Genomic DNA, 17,089 nt, shown 5'->3' with positions numbered 1-17,089 from the left:
GAGATGAATGGAGGGGAGATAGAGAGACATGAGGAGAGGAATGGAGGGGAGATAGAGAGACAAGAGGAGATGAATGGAGGGGAGATAGAGAGACATGAGGAGGGGAATGGAGGAAACGAGAGAGAAAGAGAGATGGAAGTTTGTTTATCTCTTCACTAAGCGTTCCTCCTCCTCTCCTCTTGCCTGCCTTGTTGCTGTAAGTCAGATATGGCTGGAGGGGATGCTGGAATTCCCGGAATAGGAATTTGTAGAACACACTTGAGAATTCCCGCTCCGAAGGTGGCAGTGTGCAGCCTGGATAAAGTTAAAGATGAAGACAGATGGTTCTTCTAGTCCTGAGTGGAATGAAGCTAGCCGTCTGCTCTGGCCTGTACAAGCCTCTCCGTGGCCTTCAGTTAACTGTTTTATTTATTCATTTGGATGACCCGTGAAGGATCGCTGGAGGGTTGTGATGCAACCAGAGTAAGACTGGACTGGACTTGACTGGAGTCACACATGAACTGAGATGAACTGAGACGTAGCAGAACACGCTATCTGACCAGGTGCCATTTTGTTTCGGTTACAAGATGTGAGAGGACACTTTTTCGAGAACACAGACATTTATGGAGGCTAAAAAAGTATCTCCAACCTTCTTTCCTCCTGTCCTCTCCAGCCATCAGGCCAGATCTGGCCCGTCCCATCTGGAGGTTTAGACCGGTTTAGACAGGATGCCACTGGACATGGACATGACTGTTACACAACTAACTGAACCTTCATTATAGCACTGAAGGGGGTCTGTCTCACAGTATCCTCACTTGCATAACACTGACCGTAAACCAATGTCTTAGATAGTATGCTGTGGATATTGGGACAAATACAGTCTAACAGTATGGATGTTTCAGCCTGTCTCTGGCATGAGACTGTCTTTAATAATGTGAATGATGTGATTAGGCCTCTTTGAGGCCAGATCGATGTTTTTATTTTATTTAATTATGTCGTTTTTTCTGTGAGTTTATTTTTCTTGTCAATGATTCTGTTTTTGAAGCTGTGGTGCCTTATTTTTTCTTATGCAGGGTTGATGTGGGGTGGGGGAGGGTGAGGAGGGTGGGGAGGATGAGGAGGATGGGGAGGATGAGGAGGATGAGGAGGATGAGGGGGATGGGGAGGATGAGGAGGATGAGGAGGGTTGGGAGGATGAGGAGGATGGGGAGGATGAGGAGGATGGGGAGGATGAGGAGGGTTGGGAGGATGAGGAGGATGGAGAGAATGAGGAGGGTTGGGAGGATGAGGAGGGTTGGGAGGATGGGGAGGATGAGGAGGATGAGGAGGATGGAGAGGATGAGGAGGGTGGGGAGGATGAGGAGGATGGGGAGAGTGGGGAGGATGAGGAGGGGGGGTGGGGAGGAGGGGGAGGATGATGAGGGGGGGATGATGAGGAGGGGGGAGGATGAGGAGGATGAGGAGGATGGGAGGATGGTGAAAACAATAGAAGTGTGAATGTTTTTTACCCAAAAATATTAACATAGGGGAAAAAAGCTAAGCAAATTTAAGTTCCCAGTTAGAAGTACTTGAATTCATCGTGTTTACTTTATAACTTTATTTTAGCAACCGACTGCACATTTATAATTTATGGGATGTTTATGCATGTCCCTGTTTTGACCACTCCGCAGTAGTCTTACCATGCAGTGTATTAATATGACCAGCTAAAAGACAAGACACAAAAAATAATAATCGCAGCACCCCCACCACCAAACTACTTCCCGCAGCTATGGTCATATTATAACACAGTAAAAGACAGACGGTTCTGTGTCTCATAACCAGGGCCTAGAGTTTTCCCTAATCAGGCCACACCATGAGAAACACCTCTGGGCCCTACTCCGGATATATCCATAGATATACAGACATGGCTGTGTCTGCCTCTTCTGTAACCAGGGGTAGGATGAAGTTGCCCCTAAATGCTGATCTTAGGTCAGTTGTGTGTTTTTCCCTCTAAGGGAAGGTTAGAATTGGGGAAGGGGAAGCTGATCCTACTTCTAGCTGCAGTGTCCAACCAGAGAGGATGGTATCATGTCTTCAAGCCGAACACCCAGTGATGAGGGCTCAATGATATCAGGGACTTTTAGCTATCTGTTCATCCCAAATGGCATCCTATTCCCTTTATAGTGCACTACTTTTGACCAAGGCCCATAGGACTATGGTCAAACGCAGTGCACATTACAGGAAATGGGGTGCCATTTGTGAGGAACTCTACGATTCCTTTACAAAGTAATGTCTTCTAAACATATTCAGTTTTGAAACAAACAGTTTGTATGGCTCAGAATGTAATGAAATGCAAGTCATTTACCATGCAGTCCTCACGCTTACTGGAATTCTTTTGAATAAAAAAGTTTGTGCAAGTTTAAGCATTTTCTGTCTTTTTTTGTAGTTGTAATAGATCAGTAAACAAATGTATGGGTGTATTTTCCATTGTGTTCACTGTTCATAGACCTGTTCAGTGTAGAAGTAGTGGTAGTGGTGTTTGAAAGATGAAGAGCGCCCTCATCTGGACAAAAGACAAGCCAAGATTTTATGCAAGGCATAACAATGTCTGGTCTTCCTCGTGTGACGTTCTCCTATCTTATAATGTAAATAATAATCATTATGATAAACATACATTTAGATTAAGTTATGTTTTTGTTGTTGCAACGAAAGCACATTAAACTAATTTAGGGGACACAAATCTTTATTTTCAGGCTATTCCCAAAAGAGAAATGATGATTCTGAGTTTAAGGCATTTTGAAGAAATAATAACGTGTTCACACATTTTGAGGAAATATTATATAAACTATAGTCTTAGACATAGTAAAGCTCTATACATGGATATTACCTGTTGGGTATATTATTCACACTGGCCCTTGGTCTTCTAGTCCGAGGCAAAACAGAGATGATTAATTCATAGCGTCAAACTCGCCTGCTGTCTCTCCAAATTAGAAAGTCGTGTTTAATTTGATGCACTGGGGACTAAGTCCCTACGTCGTGCAGCGCAGCGCCTGTTGACTACAGTTGGAAAAGGTACAGCGTTCTAATTGGCCCGGCGAGTTTCGCGCAGTTTAGTCAGCTGGGGATGGCAACTGTCAATCAAACTGCAGCCTTTATAACTGCGGATAAACCCATCAGGAGACAAACAGACAGGACAGGAGTGTCTGGAAGCAAATCGATTTTTGATAAGCAGATTAGGCTACAGTCAGGAGTTGAGTTTTAGATCGAGATTCATCCATTCACTTGTTCGTTGTCTAATCTTTTAAAATCTTTTTCTCGCAATACTTTTTTTCAAGTAGTCAGTCTTTTTTTATGAGTCAATTTTTCCAGCAGTTTTCATTTCCATCAGTGTAGCCTTCTTGTATTAAGTCGGCTTTCAATATACTGTTCTCTACACAAAAGACAAGTCTAAGCGCTTCTCTCTCCACTGCCTGTTTCTTCTGAGATGGATAAACTGCCAGGGGTGAACGTATCCACTGCTAATAGCTCGACTGTGGACCGACTTGGTCCTTCGTTCATAGAGCGTGGTTCCTACGAGCACCTGGATCCAGGCGAGCTGCATGTCCTTGTGCCTGTCATTCTGGGGGTGATCTGTGTTCTGGGGCTGGCCGGTACTCTCACATCTATAGGTATCCTGATCTCCAATGCCCACCGTGGGAAACTCTCCCTCATCAATGCTCTCATCCTCAACCTGATGTTTGCCGACAGCCTTGTCCTGGCATTCGCCCTCCCGTTCCGAGCCGCCGCCTTCTCCAAACCCACCTGGACGCTTGGCTGGGCGGTGTGCAAGACCTGTGATTGGTTCCTGCAGAGCTGCATGGTTGCAAAGAGTTTTACAGTAGCGGTGATGGCTAAGGCTTGTTACCGTTACGTCTCTAACCCGACTAAACAGGTCAGCATCAGTCTACGCTCCATCCTATTGGTGATGTGGTTCCTCTGGCTGTCTGCCTGCTCCGCTCCCATCCCTACCTGGCTGTTCTCCTCACTGCAGAGAGAGACCCGGGGGCTGGTGTGTGTGCAGGTGGTTCCCCCCGAGGCGCAGGACTTCATGTCGGTCTACGTCAAGGCGTACCCCCTCGGTGTGTTCTGCGCCCCTTTGAGTTTTGCCCTGCTGTATTTCTGGTGGGCGTATGGGCGCTGCCAGCGGCGCTGTAGTAAGACCCAGAACCTCCGAACGCAGATCAGATCCAGGAAGCTCACGCTGATGTTGTTCAGTCTGACGGTAGCCATGGCGATGCTGTGGCTGCCGCAGTGGGTGGTCTGGGTGTGGGAGCGGCACGCCGCGGAGCGAGAGGCACAGGGACCGAGAGAGGAAGAACCCTTTGTTGTCTTCACTCCCCCTCTCCTCTTCTCCATCTCCGCCCTGCTCCTCACCTTCTCTCTCTCCCTGGTGAACCCCGTCATCGTCCTCTCTCTGTCGGAGGAGTTCACAGAGGGGTACAGGGGTCTGTGGAGGCGCCTTACTCTTCGTAAACACACCCCGTCCAACCCAAACCCCAAACCCGGGCCCCACGCTCCCACCGCCCCCCAGTCCCCTTGCCCACGACCGGAGACCTCAGGCCAGCTGCAGGGAGGAGACGGAAGCCTAGGCCCCATCCCTAGCCAGGAGACTAGAGTTGATCCCCAGCCCCAGGCGGAGCAGGGAGGGGTGGAGGAGGTGGATGCGGAGGGAGAGAGCCCCCGGGATGGGATCGTGCTGCTGGATGTGGAGCAGTTCTGGCATGAGAGAGAGACAGGCTCGATGACAGAGGAGAATGATCCCATACCCTGGGAGCACCAGGAGGGAGCACCAGCCGAGGGGAGGAAGTGAAGAGAGGAAGTGAGGGAAGGAAGCAAGGAGAGGATACACACACTGACAAACAGGACGGGTTCTAAAAGGCAACTCAGTATTCAGCTACATCTGTCCTTGTTCACCCCTGAGCTTTGTGTATCTGTCTATCTTGTGTGGTTTTTGTGATCAAATTGTGTTACCCACCACCACCAGTGATTTTTAAGCAAAAGGTTGTTTGAGAGTTGTTGGACACTGCCTAAACGATGCCTGATACACTATTTAGCATCGAGACCAGCCAGTAAGCCTCCCCTCTCTCTTCCTCTCAGCTAGCTCCACAGCGTTCAAACAACCTTCAAACAACACACACAGTGACTATATCAGCAGCTGTAACGGACTGACATTTCATTATACCTCACTGGACTGAAGATCGGTCAACCCAGGAGTCAACACAGGAGACAATGGTTGGTATTCATTCAACTGTGTTTATGATGTTGCTTGATGGGATACATTGGTTATTGTTGTCATAGTGACTATTGTAAAAAATAATACTTTGTTATATTTCACTGTAGATGTGTTTATATATATATAAATACAGTAACAGTTAAAAATTTGGACACACCTACTCATTCAAGGGTTTTTCTTTATTTTTACTATTTTCTACATTGTACAATAATAGTGAAGACATCAAAATGATGAAATAACATATATGGAATCATGTAGTAACACAAAAAGTGTTAAACAAATCAAAACAGATTTTAGATTCTTCAAAGTATCCACCCTTTGCCTTGATGACAGCTTTGCACACTCTTTGCATTCTCTCAACCAGATTCATGGTGAATGCTTTTCCGACAGTCTTGAAAGAGTTCACACAAATGCTGTGCACTTGTTGGCTGCTTTTCCTTCACTCTGCGGTCCAACTCCTCCCAAACCATCTCATTTGGGTTGAGGTCGGGTGATTGTGGAGGCCAGGTCAAATAGCCCTTACACAACCTGGAGGTGTATTTTGGGTAATTGTCCTGTTGAAAAACGAATGATAGTCCCACTAAACGCAGACCAGATGGGATGGCATATCGCTGCAGAATGCTGTGGTAGCCTGCTGGTTAAGTGTGCCTTGAATCCTAAATAAATCACAGACAGTGTCACCAGCAAAGCATCCCCATACTGTCACACCTCCTCCTTCATAGTTCACGATGGGAACCACACATGCTGAGATCATCCATTCACCTACTCTGTGTCTCACAAAGACACGGCGGTTGGAACCAAAAATCGCAAATTTGGACTCATCAGACCAAAGGACAAATTTCCACTGGTCAAATGTCCATTGCTCGTGTTTCTTGGCCCAAGCAAGTCTCTTCTTCTTATTGGTGTCCTTTAGTAGTGGTTTCTTTGCAGCAATTCGACCATGAAGGCCTGATTCACACAGTCTCTGAACAGTTGATGTTGAGATGTGTCTGTTGCTTGAACTCTGTGAAACATTTATTTGGGCTGCAATCTGAGGTGCAGTTAACTCTAATGAATTTATCCTCTGCAGCAGAGGTATCTCTGGGTCTTCCTTTCCTGTGGCGGTCCTCATGAGAGCCAGTTTCATCATAGCACTTGATGGTTTTTGCGACTGCACTTGAAGAAACTTTCAAAGTTCTTGAAATTTCCCAGATTTACTGATCTCATGTCTTAAAGTAATGATGGACTGTCGTTTCTATTTGCTTATTTGAGCTGTGCCATAATATGGACTTGGTCTTTTACCAAATAGGGCTGTCTTCTGTATACCACCCCTACCTTGTCACAACACAACTGATTGGCTCAAACACATTAAGAAGGAAAGAAATTCCACAAATTAACTTTAAACAAGGCACACCTGTTAATTGAAATGCATTCCAGCCGACTACCTCATGAAGCTGGTTGAGAGAATGCCAAGAGTGTGCAAAGCTTTCATCAAGGCAAAGGGTGGCTATTTGAAGAATCTCAAATCTAAGATATATTTTGATTTGTTTAACACCTTTTTTATTACTACATGATTCCATATGTGTTATTTCATAGATTTGATGTCTTCACTATTATTCTACAATGTAGAAAATAGTAAAAATAAAGAAAAACCCTTGAATGAGTAGGTGTGTCCAAACTTTTGACTGGTACTGTATATATATAAAAAAAATCCTCATCAATCTACACACAATACCCCATAATGACAAAGCGAAAAAACAGGTTTTTAGACATTTTTGCAAATGTATTAAAAATAAAAGATTGATAATCTTTGAAATGTTTCTACATCTTGATTGGTTACATCTTGATTACCAAAAAATGTCTGCAGCATTGAAGGTCTCCAGCATCATGCTGTGGAGATGTTTTTCAGTGGCAAGTACTGGGAGACTAGTCAGGATCGAGGGAAAGATGAATGCAGCAAATTACAGAGATCCTTGATGAACCTCAGGACCTGAGCCTGGGGCGAAGGTTCACCTTCCAACAGGACAACGACCCTAAGCACACAGCCAAGACAATGCAGGAGTGGCTTCAGGACAAGTCTCTGGATATCCTTGAATGGCCCAGCCAGAGCCCGGACATGAACCTGATCAAACATCTCTTGAGAGACCTTCAACAAAGTACTGAGTAAAGGGTCTGAATACTTATGTAAATGTGATATTTCAGTTTTTTTTATACATTTGCAAACATTTCTACAAACCTGTTTTTGCTTTGTCATTATGAAGTATTGTGTGTAGATTGATGAGGGGAAAAAACTATTTAATCAATTTTAGAATAAGGCTGTAACGTAACAAAATGTGGAAAAAGTCTAGGGGTCTGAATACTTTCCGAATGCACTGTATATATATATATATATATATATATATAGGAGGTATTCTACTTATCCTTGAAGTAATGACCAACAGTAATGTCCTTTGTAAATACCACAAAGAGTTACAAAATAAACTCTACATACGCCTGAAATGATTTGATGCAGCAACAACAAAGAAAAAGAAATAGACTTTAGGAACCAGTAAGTGCATTTACATACGCTATTGAACAGTATTTGATGTTACTGTTCCTCCATCAGTGTTTTATTCTCCTATTTGAAATGGTTTTGTAATGATATGTGCTTGTAAAAAAGGTTGTTTACATTAAAGTGATATATAATATTGATCCTGTGCTTCATTTATGTAACATTTACATGTTTTGTTCTATTAAATTAGTTGGACCAAGGATGTAAGAGTGTGACCATCAAAAACACCACGACATCAGTGCAGGCAGTACTCTTCAGAATGACCTTAACAATAACCACTGGTCAGTGGATGATGTTGCTAGGATATGGAGGTATGGACATGGGAAAATGGAGTGGATGGGGGGGTCAGCAACCCTGGGACAGAACACAGCTGGCTACAGAACTAATGACCACACACACACACACACACACACACACACACACACACACACACACACACACACACACACACACACACACACACACACACACACACACACACACACACACACACACACACACACACACACACACACACACACACACACACACACACACACACACACACACACACACACACACACACTCACTCACTCACTCACTCCGGATGGACCCCTGTCTGTTGGCATTTAGGGGCCAGCCATTATAACCTGTGTTAAGCAGGTTATTTGGCCAGTTGAGGACAAGTTCTCATTTACAACTGCGACCTGGCCAAGATAAAGCAAAGCAGTGCGACAAAAACAACAACACAGAGTTACACATAAACAAACATAAACAATAGAAAAAATCTATGTACAGTGTGTGCAAATGTGGAAGAGTAGGGAGGAAAGGAAATAAATAGGCCATGGAGGCAAAATAATTACAATTTAGCATTAACACTGGAGTGATAGATGTGCAGATGATGATGTGCAAAAGAGCAAGAGGGTAAGTAATAATATGGGGATGAGGTAGTTGGGTGTGCTATTTACAGATTGGCTGTGTACAGGTACAGGTACAGGTACTGTGTACAGGTACAGTGATCAGCTGTCAGCTGCTCTGACAGCTGATGCTTAAAGTTAGAGAGGGAGATATAAGACTCCAGCTTCAGCGATTTTTGCAATTCGTTCCAGTCATTGGCAGCAAAGAACTGGAAGGAAAGGCGGCCAAAGGAAGTGTTGGCTTAGGGGGTGACCAGTGAAATATACCTGCTGGAGCGCGTGCTACGGGTGGGTGTTGCTATGGTGACCAGTGAGCTGAGATAAGGTGGGGCTTTACCTAGCATAGACTTATAGATGACCTGAAGCCAGTGGGTTTGGTGACGAATATGTAGTGAGGGCCAGCCAACGAGAGCATACAGGTTGCAGTGGTGGCTAGTATATGGTGCTTTGGTGACAAAATGGATGGCACTGTGATACTGCATCCAATTTGCTGAGTAGAGTGTTGGAGGCTACTTTGTAAATGACATCGTCGAAGTCAAGGATCGGTAGGATGGTCAGTTTTACGAGGGTATGTTTGGCAGCATGAGTGAAGGAGGCTTTGTTGCGAAATAGGAAGCCATTTCTAGATTTAACTTTGGATTGGAGATGTTTAATATGAGTCTGGAAGGAGAGTTTACAGTCTAACCAGACACCTAGGTATTTGTAGTTGTCCACATATTCTAAGTCAGAACCGTCCAGATTAGTGATGCTAGTCGATCGGGAGGGTGCGGGCAGCAATCGGTTGAAGAGCATGCACTTAGTTTTACTTGCATTTAAAAGCAGTTGGAGGCCACGGAAGGAGTGTTGTATGGCATTGAAGCTCGTTTGGAGGTTTGTTAGCACAGTGTCCAAAGAAGGGCCAGGTGTATACAGAATGGTGTCGTCTGCGTAGAGGTGGATCAGAGAATCGAGTCGGCCCGAGAATTGAACCCTGTGGCACCCAAATAGAGACTGCCAGAAGTCCGGACAACAGGCCCTCCGATTTGACACACTGAACTCTATCTTGGGGAAGCGCCGAAATAATAGTTGACCAAGTTACCAATTACTTCAAAATGAAAGAAGTTAAGCCACGCTAAATCTACCCCTATGAAAATATAGTTGACTTAACTAAAGTTACTTAGAAAAGTAGTTCAATACAGCTGAACTACTTCATGATCAACTATCATACACTGTTTCACTCACTGTAAATGTTATATATACTATATATACAAAAGTATGTGGACACTCCTTCAAATTACTAGGCCCCTTTGTTGCAGTGAAGGGAAGTCTTAAAGCTACAGTATACAATGATATTCTAGACAATTCTGTGCTTCCAACTTTGTGAAAACAGTTTGGGGAAGGCGCTTTCCTGTTTCAGCATGACAATGCCCCTGTGCACAAATCGAGGTACATACAGAAATGGTTTGTTGAGAACAGTGTGGAAGAACTTGATTGGCCTGCACAGAACCCTGACCTCAACCCCACCTAACACCTTTTTTTATGAATTGAAACGCAGATTGAGAGCCAGGCCTAATTGCCCAACATCAGTGCCCGACCTCACTAATGCTCATGTGGCTAAATGGAAGCGACTCCACAGCACTGTTCCAACATCTATTGAAAAGCCTGGAAGGCCAGCATCTCGAAGTCGCCTCTTCACTGTTGATGTTGAGACTGGTGTTTTGCGGGTACTATTTAATGAAGCTGCCGGTTGAGGACCTGTGAGGCATCTGTTTCTCAAACTAGACACTCTAATGTACTTGTCCTCTTGCTCAGTTGCGCACCGGGGCCTCCCACTCCTCTTTCTATTCTGGATAGAGCCAGTTTGCGCTGTTCTGTGAAGGGAGTAGTACACAGGGTTGTACGAGATCTTCAGTTTCTTGGCAATTTCTCGCATGGAATAGCCTTCATTTCTCAGAACAAGAAGAGACTGACGAATTTCAAAAGAAAGGTCTTTGTTTCTGGCCATTTTGAGCCTGTAATCGAACCCACAAATGCTGATGCTCCAGATACTCAACTAGTCTAAAGAAGGCCAGTTTTATTGCTTCTTTAATCAGTACAACAGTTTACAGCTGTGCTAACGTAATTGCAAAAGGGTTTTCTAATGATCAATTAGCCTTTTAAAATTATAAACCTGGATTAGCTAACACAACGTGCCATTGGAACACAGGAGTGATGGTTGCTGATAATGGGCCTCTGTACGCCTCTCTATGTAGATATTCCAAAGAAGATCTGCCGTTTCCAGCTACAATAGTCATTTACAACATTAACAATGTCTACACTGTATTTCTGATCAATTTGATGTTATTTTAATGGATTTTTTTTTTTTTTTTCAAAAACAAGGACATTTCTAAGTCACACCAAACTTTTGAACGGTAGTCTATGTCAGGCTTGGATTCACCATGCCAAAAGGGTTTTCCCCAGGTGCATGAACAATGAGGACATTTACTGTGATTTTTATGAGAACCTATGGGCAAATTCTCAAGACAGGCTTGATGCAAACTAGTGCCTGATAAATGTTATGTTTCTGTCATTTGTTCCATTTGATTAGAGTACACCTCTGTTATAATGATATCTGAACAATATATTTATTTTTTGCGACAAACAGATAGAAATTATGTATATTTGATGTTCAGACAATTGTAATGGGTAGTGCAAGTGTACTGCAATTTACATATATTTACATGTGTAGCATATATTCATTGGGCAATTTTTTAACATGTATCTTGCATTATTTTGCTATTGGAATAACTGCTTGTTTATTTACCTAAATTGAGAATATATCATTATGTTGTGTTTTGGTGATTAAACCAATGTATTCATTATATTTCACGTTAAACTTATATTTTGGATCATTGGTTGTGTGGTAAAAGAATGGCTGCATAACAAATGTTACCAGTAAGGAGTTTTGTACTAAGAGTTTTGAAAATTCGTCACATACTTGTGAAAATACCACACAACAAAAGAAAGGGTAGTATGTGAGGGTGCTAATTACTGCTAAAGGTCACGCTTGGCTTTGAACTCACATATCTGAGTACTGCTAATGTGATGATATGATCCTGTCCTTAATGACCACCGATTTGTGTGGACTCACTATGTAGTGGGGACCTAGCTACCCTGTTATGTAGGGGGGACCTAGCTACCCTGTTATGTAGTGGGGACCTAGCTACCCAGCTACGTAGGGGAGACCTAGCTACCCAGCTATGTAGTGGTGACTTAGCTACCCTGCTATGTAGTGTGGACCTAGCTACCCAGCTATGTAATGTGGACCTAGCTACCCAGCTATGTAGAGTGGACCTAGCTACCCAGCTATGTAGTGGGGCCTAGCTATGTAGTGGGGACCCAGCTACCCAGCTATGTAGTGTGGACCTAGCTACCCAGCTATGTAGAGTGGACCTAGCTACCCAGCTATGTAGTGGGGCCTAGCTACCCAGCTATGTAGTGGGGACCCAGCTACCCAGCTATGTAGTGTGGACCTAGCTACCCAGCTATGTAGTGGGGACCCAGCTACCCAGCTATGTAGTGTGGACCTAGCTACCCAGCTATGTAGTGGGGACCTAGCTCCTCAACTATGTAGTGGGGACCCAGCTACCCAGCTATGTAGTGGGGACCTAGCTCCTCAACTATGTAGTGGGGACCTAGCTACCCAGCTATGTAGTGGGGACCTAGCTCCTCAACTATGTAGTTGGGACCCAGCTACTCAGCTATTTAGTGGGGACCCAGCTACCCAGCTATGTATTGGGGACCCAGCTACTCAGCTATGTAGTGTGGACCTAGCTACCCAGCTATGTATTGGGGACCCAGCTACCCAGCTATTTAGTGGGGACCCAGCTACCCAGCTATTTAGTGGGGACCCAGCTACCCAGCTATGTAGTGGGGACCCAGCTACCCAGCTATGTATTGGGGACCCAGCTACTCAGCTATGTAGTGTGGACCTAGCTACCCAGCTATGTATTGGGGACCCAGCTACCCAGCTATTTAGTGGGGACCCAGCTACCCAGCTATGTAGTGGGGACCCAGCTACCCAGCCTTATATTGGGGACCCAGCTACCCAGCTATGTAGTGGGGACCCAGCTACCCAGCTATGTAGTGGGGACCCAGCTACCCAGCTATGTAGTGGGTACCTAGCTACCCAGGAGGGAGATGATTAGGGAATAGGAGAAGAGGAGGAACAGGGGAGTAGAGGGAAGAGATTAGTTGAGAGGGAAAGTGGAGGGAGAGGAGTTGGTCTCACTCCCAGCCTCCCGGAGCCTCTCTCTCTTATTCCCTCCCTCTCTTCCTTTCTCCCCGCTCCCTTTCTCCCGAAGACCTTTCTCTCTCATTTATCATTGATGGTGACCTTTCTCATCCAGAGGCACCAACCTCAATCACAGGAACACGTAACATATCTAACCCTCCTTTCCACTAGCCCTAGGGCTAACACTAGGCTAACACACTTAACCCTCCATTCCACTAGCCCCTGGGCTATCACTAGGCTAGGTTCAATACCGTACCACTGGCCCCTGGGCTATCACTAGGCTAGGTCCAATACCATACCACTGGCCCCTGGGCTATCGCTAGGCTAGGTTCAATACCGTACCACTGGCCCCTGGGCTATCACTAGGCTAGGTTCAATACCATACCACTGGCCCCTGGGCTATCGCTAGGCTAGGTTCAATACCATACCACTGGCCCCTGGGCTATCACTAGGCTAGGTCCAATATCATAACACTGGCCCCTGGGATATCGCTAGGCTAGGTCCAATACCATACCACTGGCCCCTGGAAAATCGCAAAGCTAGGTTCAATACCATACCACTGGCCCATGGGCTATCGCTAGGCTAGGTCCAATACCATACCAATGGCCCCTGGGCTATCGCTAGGCTAGGTTCAATACCATATCACTGGCCCCTGGGCTATCGCTAGGCTAGGTCCAATACCGTATCACTGGCCCCTGGGCTAGGTGTTGCATGGAGCTGTACTCTGTGATGGAAGCCTATGAGGGAACTATAGCACTCAACTGAAGTGTGATGTTGATCCTGTTTGCATAACATTAGAGACAGTGACAAACATCATTGAATTAAAATAGCAAAATTCCAATAGTCCTTTATGATGACCTGGGCTCCCGAGTGGCGCAGCGGTCTAAGGCACTGCATCTCAGTGCTTGAGGCGTCACTACAGACACCCTGGTTTGATTCCAGGCTGTATCAACCGGCCGTGATTGGGAGTCCCATATGGCGGCGCACAATTGGCCCAGCGTCGTCCGGGTTTGGCTGGTGTAGGCTGTCATTGTAAATAAGAATTTGTTCTTAACTGACTTGCCTACTTAAATAAAGGTTACATTTAAAAAAATGTTGTCATCTGAAATGCCTGACTGATTCAGAGGGGTTGGGTTAAATGCCAAAGACACATTTCAGTTGAATACATTCAGTTGGACAACTGACTAGGTATCCCCCTCTCACTGTCACCTGTAATAGCAGTGCATGAGATGGAGAGAGGTTTTATAACACAGAGAAAGCAGGGACTGACACAGAAAGACGTGAGAGAGAGAGAGTTTCAGACAGAGGGAAAAGGATGGATGGATAGAGTGAGAGAAAATCATCTGCATTTACAGGAGAAACGAACCCAGGCTTGATTAGCTAATTAAACTACCAGGGATCATGCTGGTAGAGGTGTCAGCAGGTGAGCTCATCACTGTGACCCTCAACCCTTCCCCCCTCCCCCTCCCTCTCTATCTCCCCCACTGTGTGCGGGAAGTCGGGGATGTCACCGGCGCGCGTTTCATCCCACAGCCAATCATCTCTAATGGATGACGCGCCACAGGGTTCGCTGTGCAGCTCACAACATGCTCCCGATAATTAGCTCACAGTGCAGGAAGGAGGGTAATTAAGATAAACAAACGTCTCCCCCTGCACCCCTACCTTACACTTACGTCACCCATATCACCCCCCCTTCACCTCAAACCTCCCTCTATGAAGACATCCACAACCTCATAGTACATACTGTGTGTGTTTGTGTGTGTGTGTGAGTGTGTGTATATGTGTGTGTGTGTGTATATATGTGTGTGTGTGTGTGTGTGTGTGTGTGTGTGTGTGTGTGTGTGTGTGTGTGTGTGTGTGTGTGTGTGTGTGTGTGTGTGTGTGTGTGTGTGTGTGTGTGTGTGTATGTGTGTGTGTGTGTGTGTGTGTGTGTGTTTGTGTGGTGGGGGTAAGGGGGGGTCTAGCCTTGATGCTTTGGGTATTTTGATTGGAGTAAATCTGCCTTTCATCTCAGTGAAAAGCCAAAGGACAGAAACCTTTCAGGCCCTCGTTGTGAACTTACAGGGGGTATCTTTTTAACTCTCTGCTTTATCCATCGATCTAAAATCAATCATTAAAAGAAAATAAACATTTGCTGAAAACATTTGTTTAGTTTATCCAAAACCACGGAGTTACGCTGGGATTCAATCTGATCTCGGGTTGTCGACAATGCAGCTTTGAAAAACAATTTCTGATTGAGCCGACATCTGCAGCGATTACTGTGAATGCGATCTCCGCAGACGATGGAACATTTGCCTTTAAAAGCCACATTGTCAAAATAAATCAGCGGTCAAAATAAATCCCTTCAAGTATATAGCTTTTACAGTGAAGTTTCTGTAACATTGACTAATTGGTAAGTGAGGTCGTAAAGCAACAAGACAATCAATGGAGTTGAGAGGAGTCAGCTGCTTCTGATCGATGGAGTTGAGAGGAGTCAGCTGTTTCTGATCGATGGAGTTGAGAGGAGTCAGCTGTTTCTGATCGATGGAGATGAGAGGAGTCAGCTGTTTCTGATCGATGGAGATGAGAGGAGTCAGCTGCTTCTGATCGATGGAGATGAGAGGAGTCAGCTGTTTCTGATCGATGGAGTTGAGAGGAGTCAGCTGTTTCTGATCGATGGAGATGAGAGGAGTCAGCTGTTTCTGATCGATGGAGTTGAGAGGAGTCAGCTGTTTCTGATCGATGGAGTTGAGAGGAGTCAGCTGTTTCTGATCGATGGAGATGAGAGGAGTCAGCTGCTTCTGATCGATGGAGATGAGAGGAGTCAGCTGTTTCTGATCGATGGAGATGAGAGGAGTCAGCTGCTTCTGATCGATGGAGATGAGAGGAGTCAGCTGTTTCTGATCGATGGAGTTGAGAGGAGTCAGCTGCTTCTGATCGATGGAGATGAGAGGAGTCAGCTGTTTCTGATCGATGGAGATGAGAGGAGTCAGCTGTTTCTGATCAATGGAGTTGAGAGGAGTCAGCTGCTTCTGATCGATGGAGATGAGAGGAGTCAGCTGTTTCTGATCGATGGAGATGAGAGGAGTCAGCTGTTTCTGATCGATGGAGATGAGAGGAGTCAGCTGTTTCTGATCGATGGAGATGAGAGGAGTCAGCTGTTTCTGATCGATGGAGATGAGAGGAGTCAGCTGTTTCTGATCGATGGAGATGAGAGGAGTCAGCTGCTTCTGATCGATGGAGATGAGAGGAGTCAGCTGTTTCTGATCGATGGAGATGAGAGGAGTCAGCTGTTTCTGATCGATGGAGTTGAGAGGAGTCAGCTGTTTCTGATCGATGGAGATGAGAGGAGTCAGCTGTTTCTGATCGATGGAGTTGAGAGGAGTCAGCTGTTTCTGATCGATGGAGTTGAGAGGAGTCAGCTGTTTCTGATCGATGGAGATGAGAGGAGTCAGCTGCTTCTGATCGATGGAGATGAGAGGAGTCAGCTGTTTCTGATCGATGGAGATGAGAGGAGTCAGCTGCTTCTGATCGATGGAGATGAGAGGAGTCAGCTGTTTCTGATCGATGGAGTTGAGAGGAGTCAGCTGCTTCTGATCGATGGAGATGAGAGGAGTCAGCTGTTTCTGATCGATGGAGATGAGAGGAGTCAGCTGTTTCTGATCGATGGAGATGAGAGGAGTCAGCTGTTTCTGATCGATGGAGATGAGAGGAGTCAGCTGTTTCTGATCAATGGAGTTGAGAGGAGTCAGCTGCTTCTGATCGATGGAGATGAGAGGAGTCAGCTGTTTCTGATCGATGGAGATGAGAGGAGTCAGCTGTTTCTGATCGATGGAGATGAGAGGAGTCAGCTGTTTCTGATCGATGGAGATGAGAGGAGTCAGCTGCTTCTGATCGATGGAGATGAGAGGAGTCAGCTGTTTCTGATCGATGGAGTTGAGAGGAGTCAGCTGTTTCTGATCGATGGAGATGAGAGGAGTCAGCTGTTTCTGATCGATGGAGTTGAGAGGAGTCAGCTGTTTCTGATCGATGGAGTTGAGAGGAGTCAGCTGTTTCTGATCGATGGAGATGAGAGGAGTCAGCTGTTTCTGATCGATGGAGATGAGAGGAGTCAGCTGTTTCTGATCGATGGAGATGAGAGGAGTCAGCTGCTTCTGATCGATGGAGATGAGAGGAGTCAGCTGTTTCTGATCGATGGAGAT

The 17,089-nt window shown here is 45.5% G+C and overlaps 1 protein-coding gene across 1 annotated transcript; it reads left to right on the top strand.

Annotated features, from left to right (window-relative positions):
- Positions 1-3,158: 3,158 nt before the first annotated feature.
- On the top strand, positions 3,159-7,900 carry LOC139574697 (G-protein coupled receptor 151-like). The gene has a single exon (XM_071399509.1). The coding sequence runs from the start codon at positions 3,443-3,445 to the stop codon at positions 4,805-4,807; it is 1,365 nt and encodes a 454-aa protein (XP_071255610.1). The 5' UTR covers positions 3,159-3,442; the 3' UTR covers positions 4,808-7,900.
- The last annotated feature ends 9,189 nt before the right edge of the window (positions 7,901-17,089 follow it).

The sequence above is a fragment of the Salvelinus alpinus genome, chromosome 4 (genome assembly GCF_045679555.1).
Source record: "Salvelinus alpinus chromosome 4, SLU_Salpinus.1, whole genome shotgun sequence".
Lineage (NCBI taxonomy): Eukaryota > Metazoa > Chordata > Actinopteri > Salmoniformes > Salmonidae > Salvelinus > Salvelinus alpinus.
The sequence above is the reverse complement of the archived record's forward strand: the minus strand, read 5'-3'. Positions and strand labels throughout refer to the sequence as shown.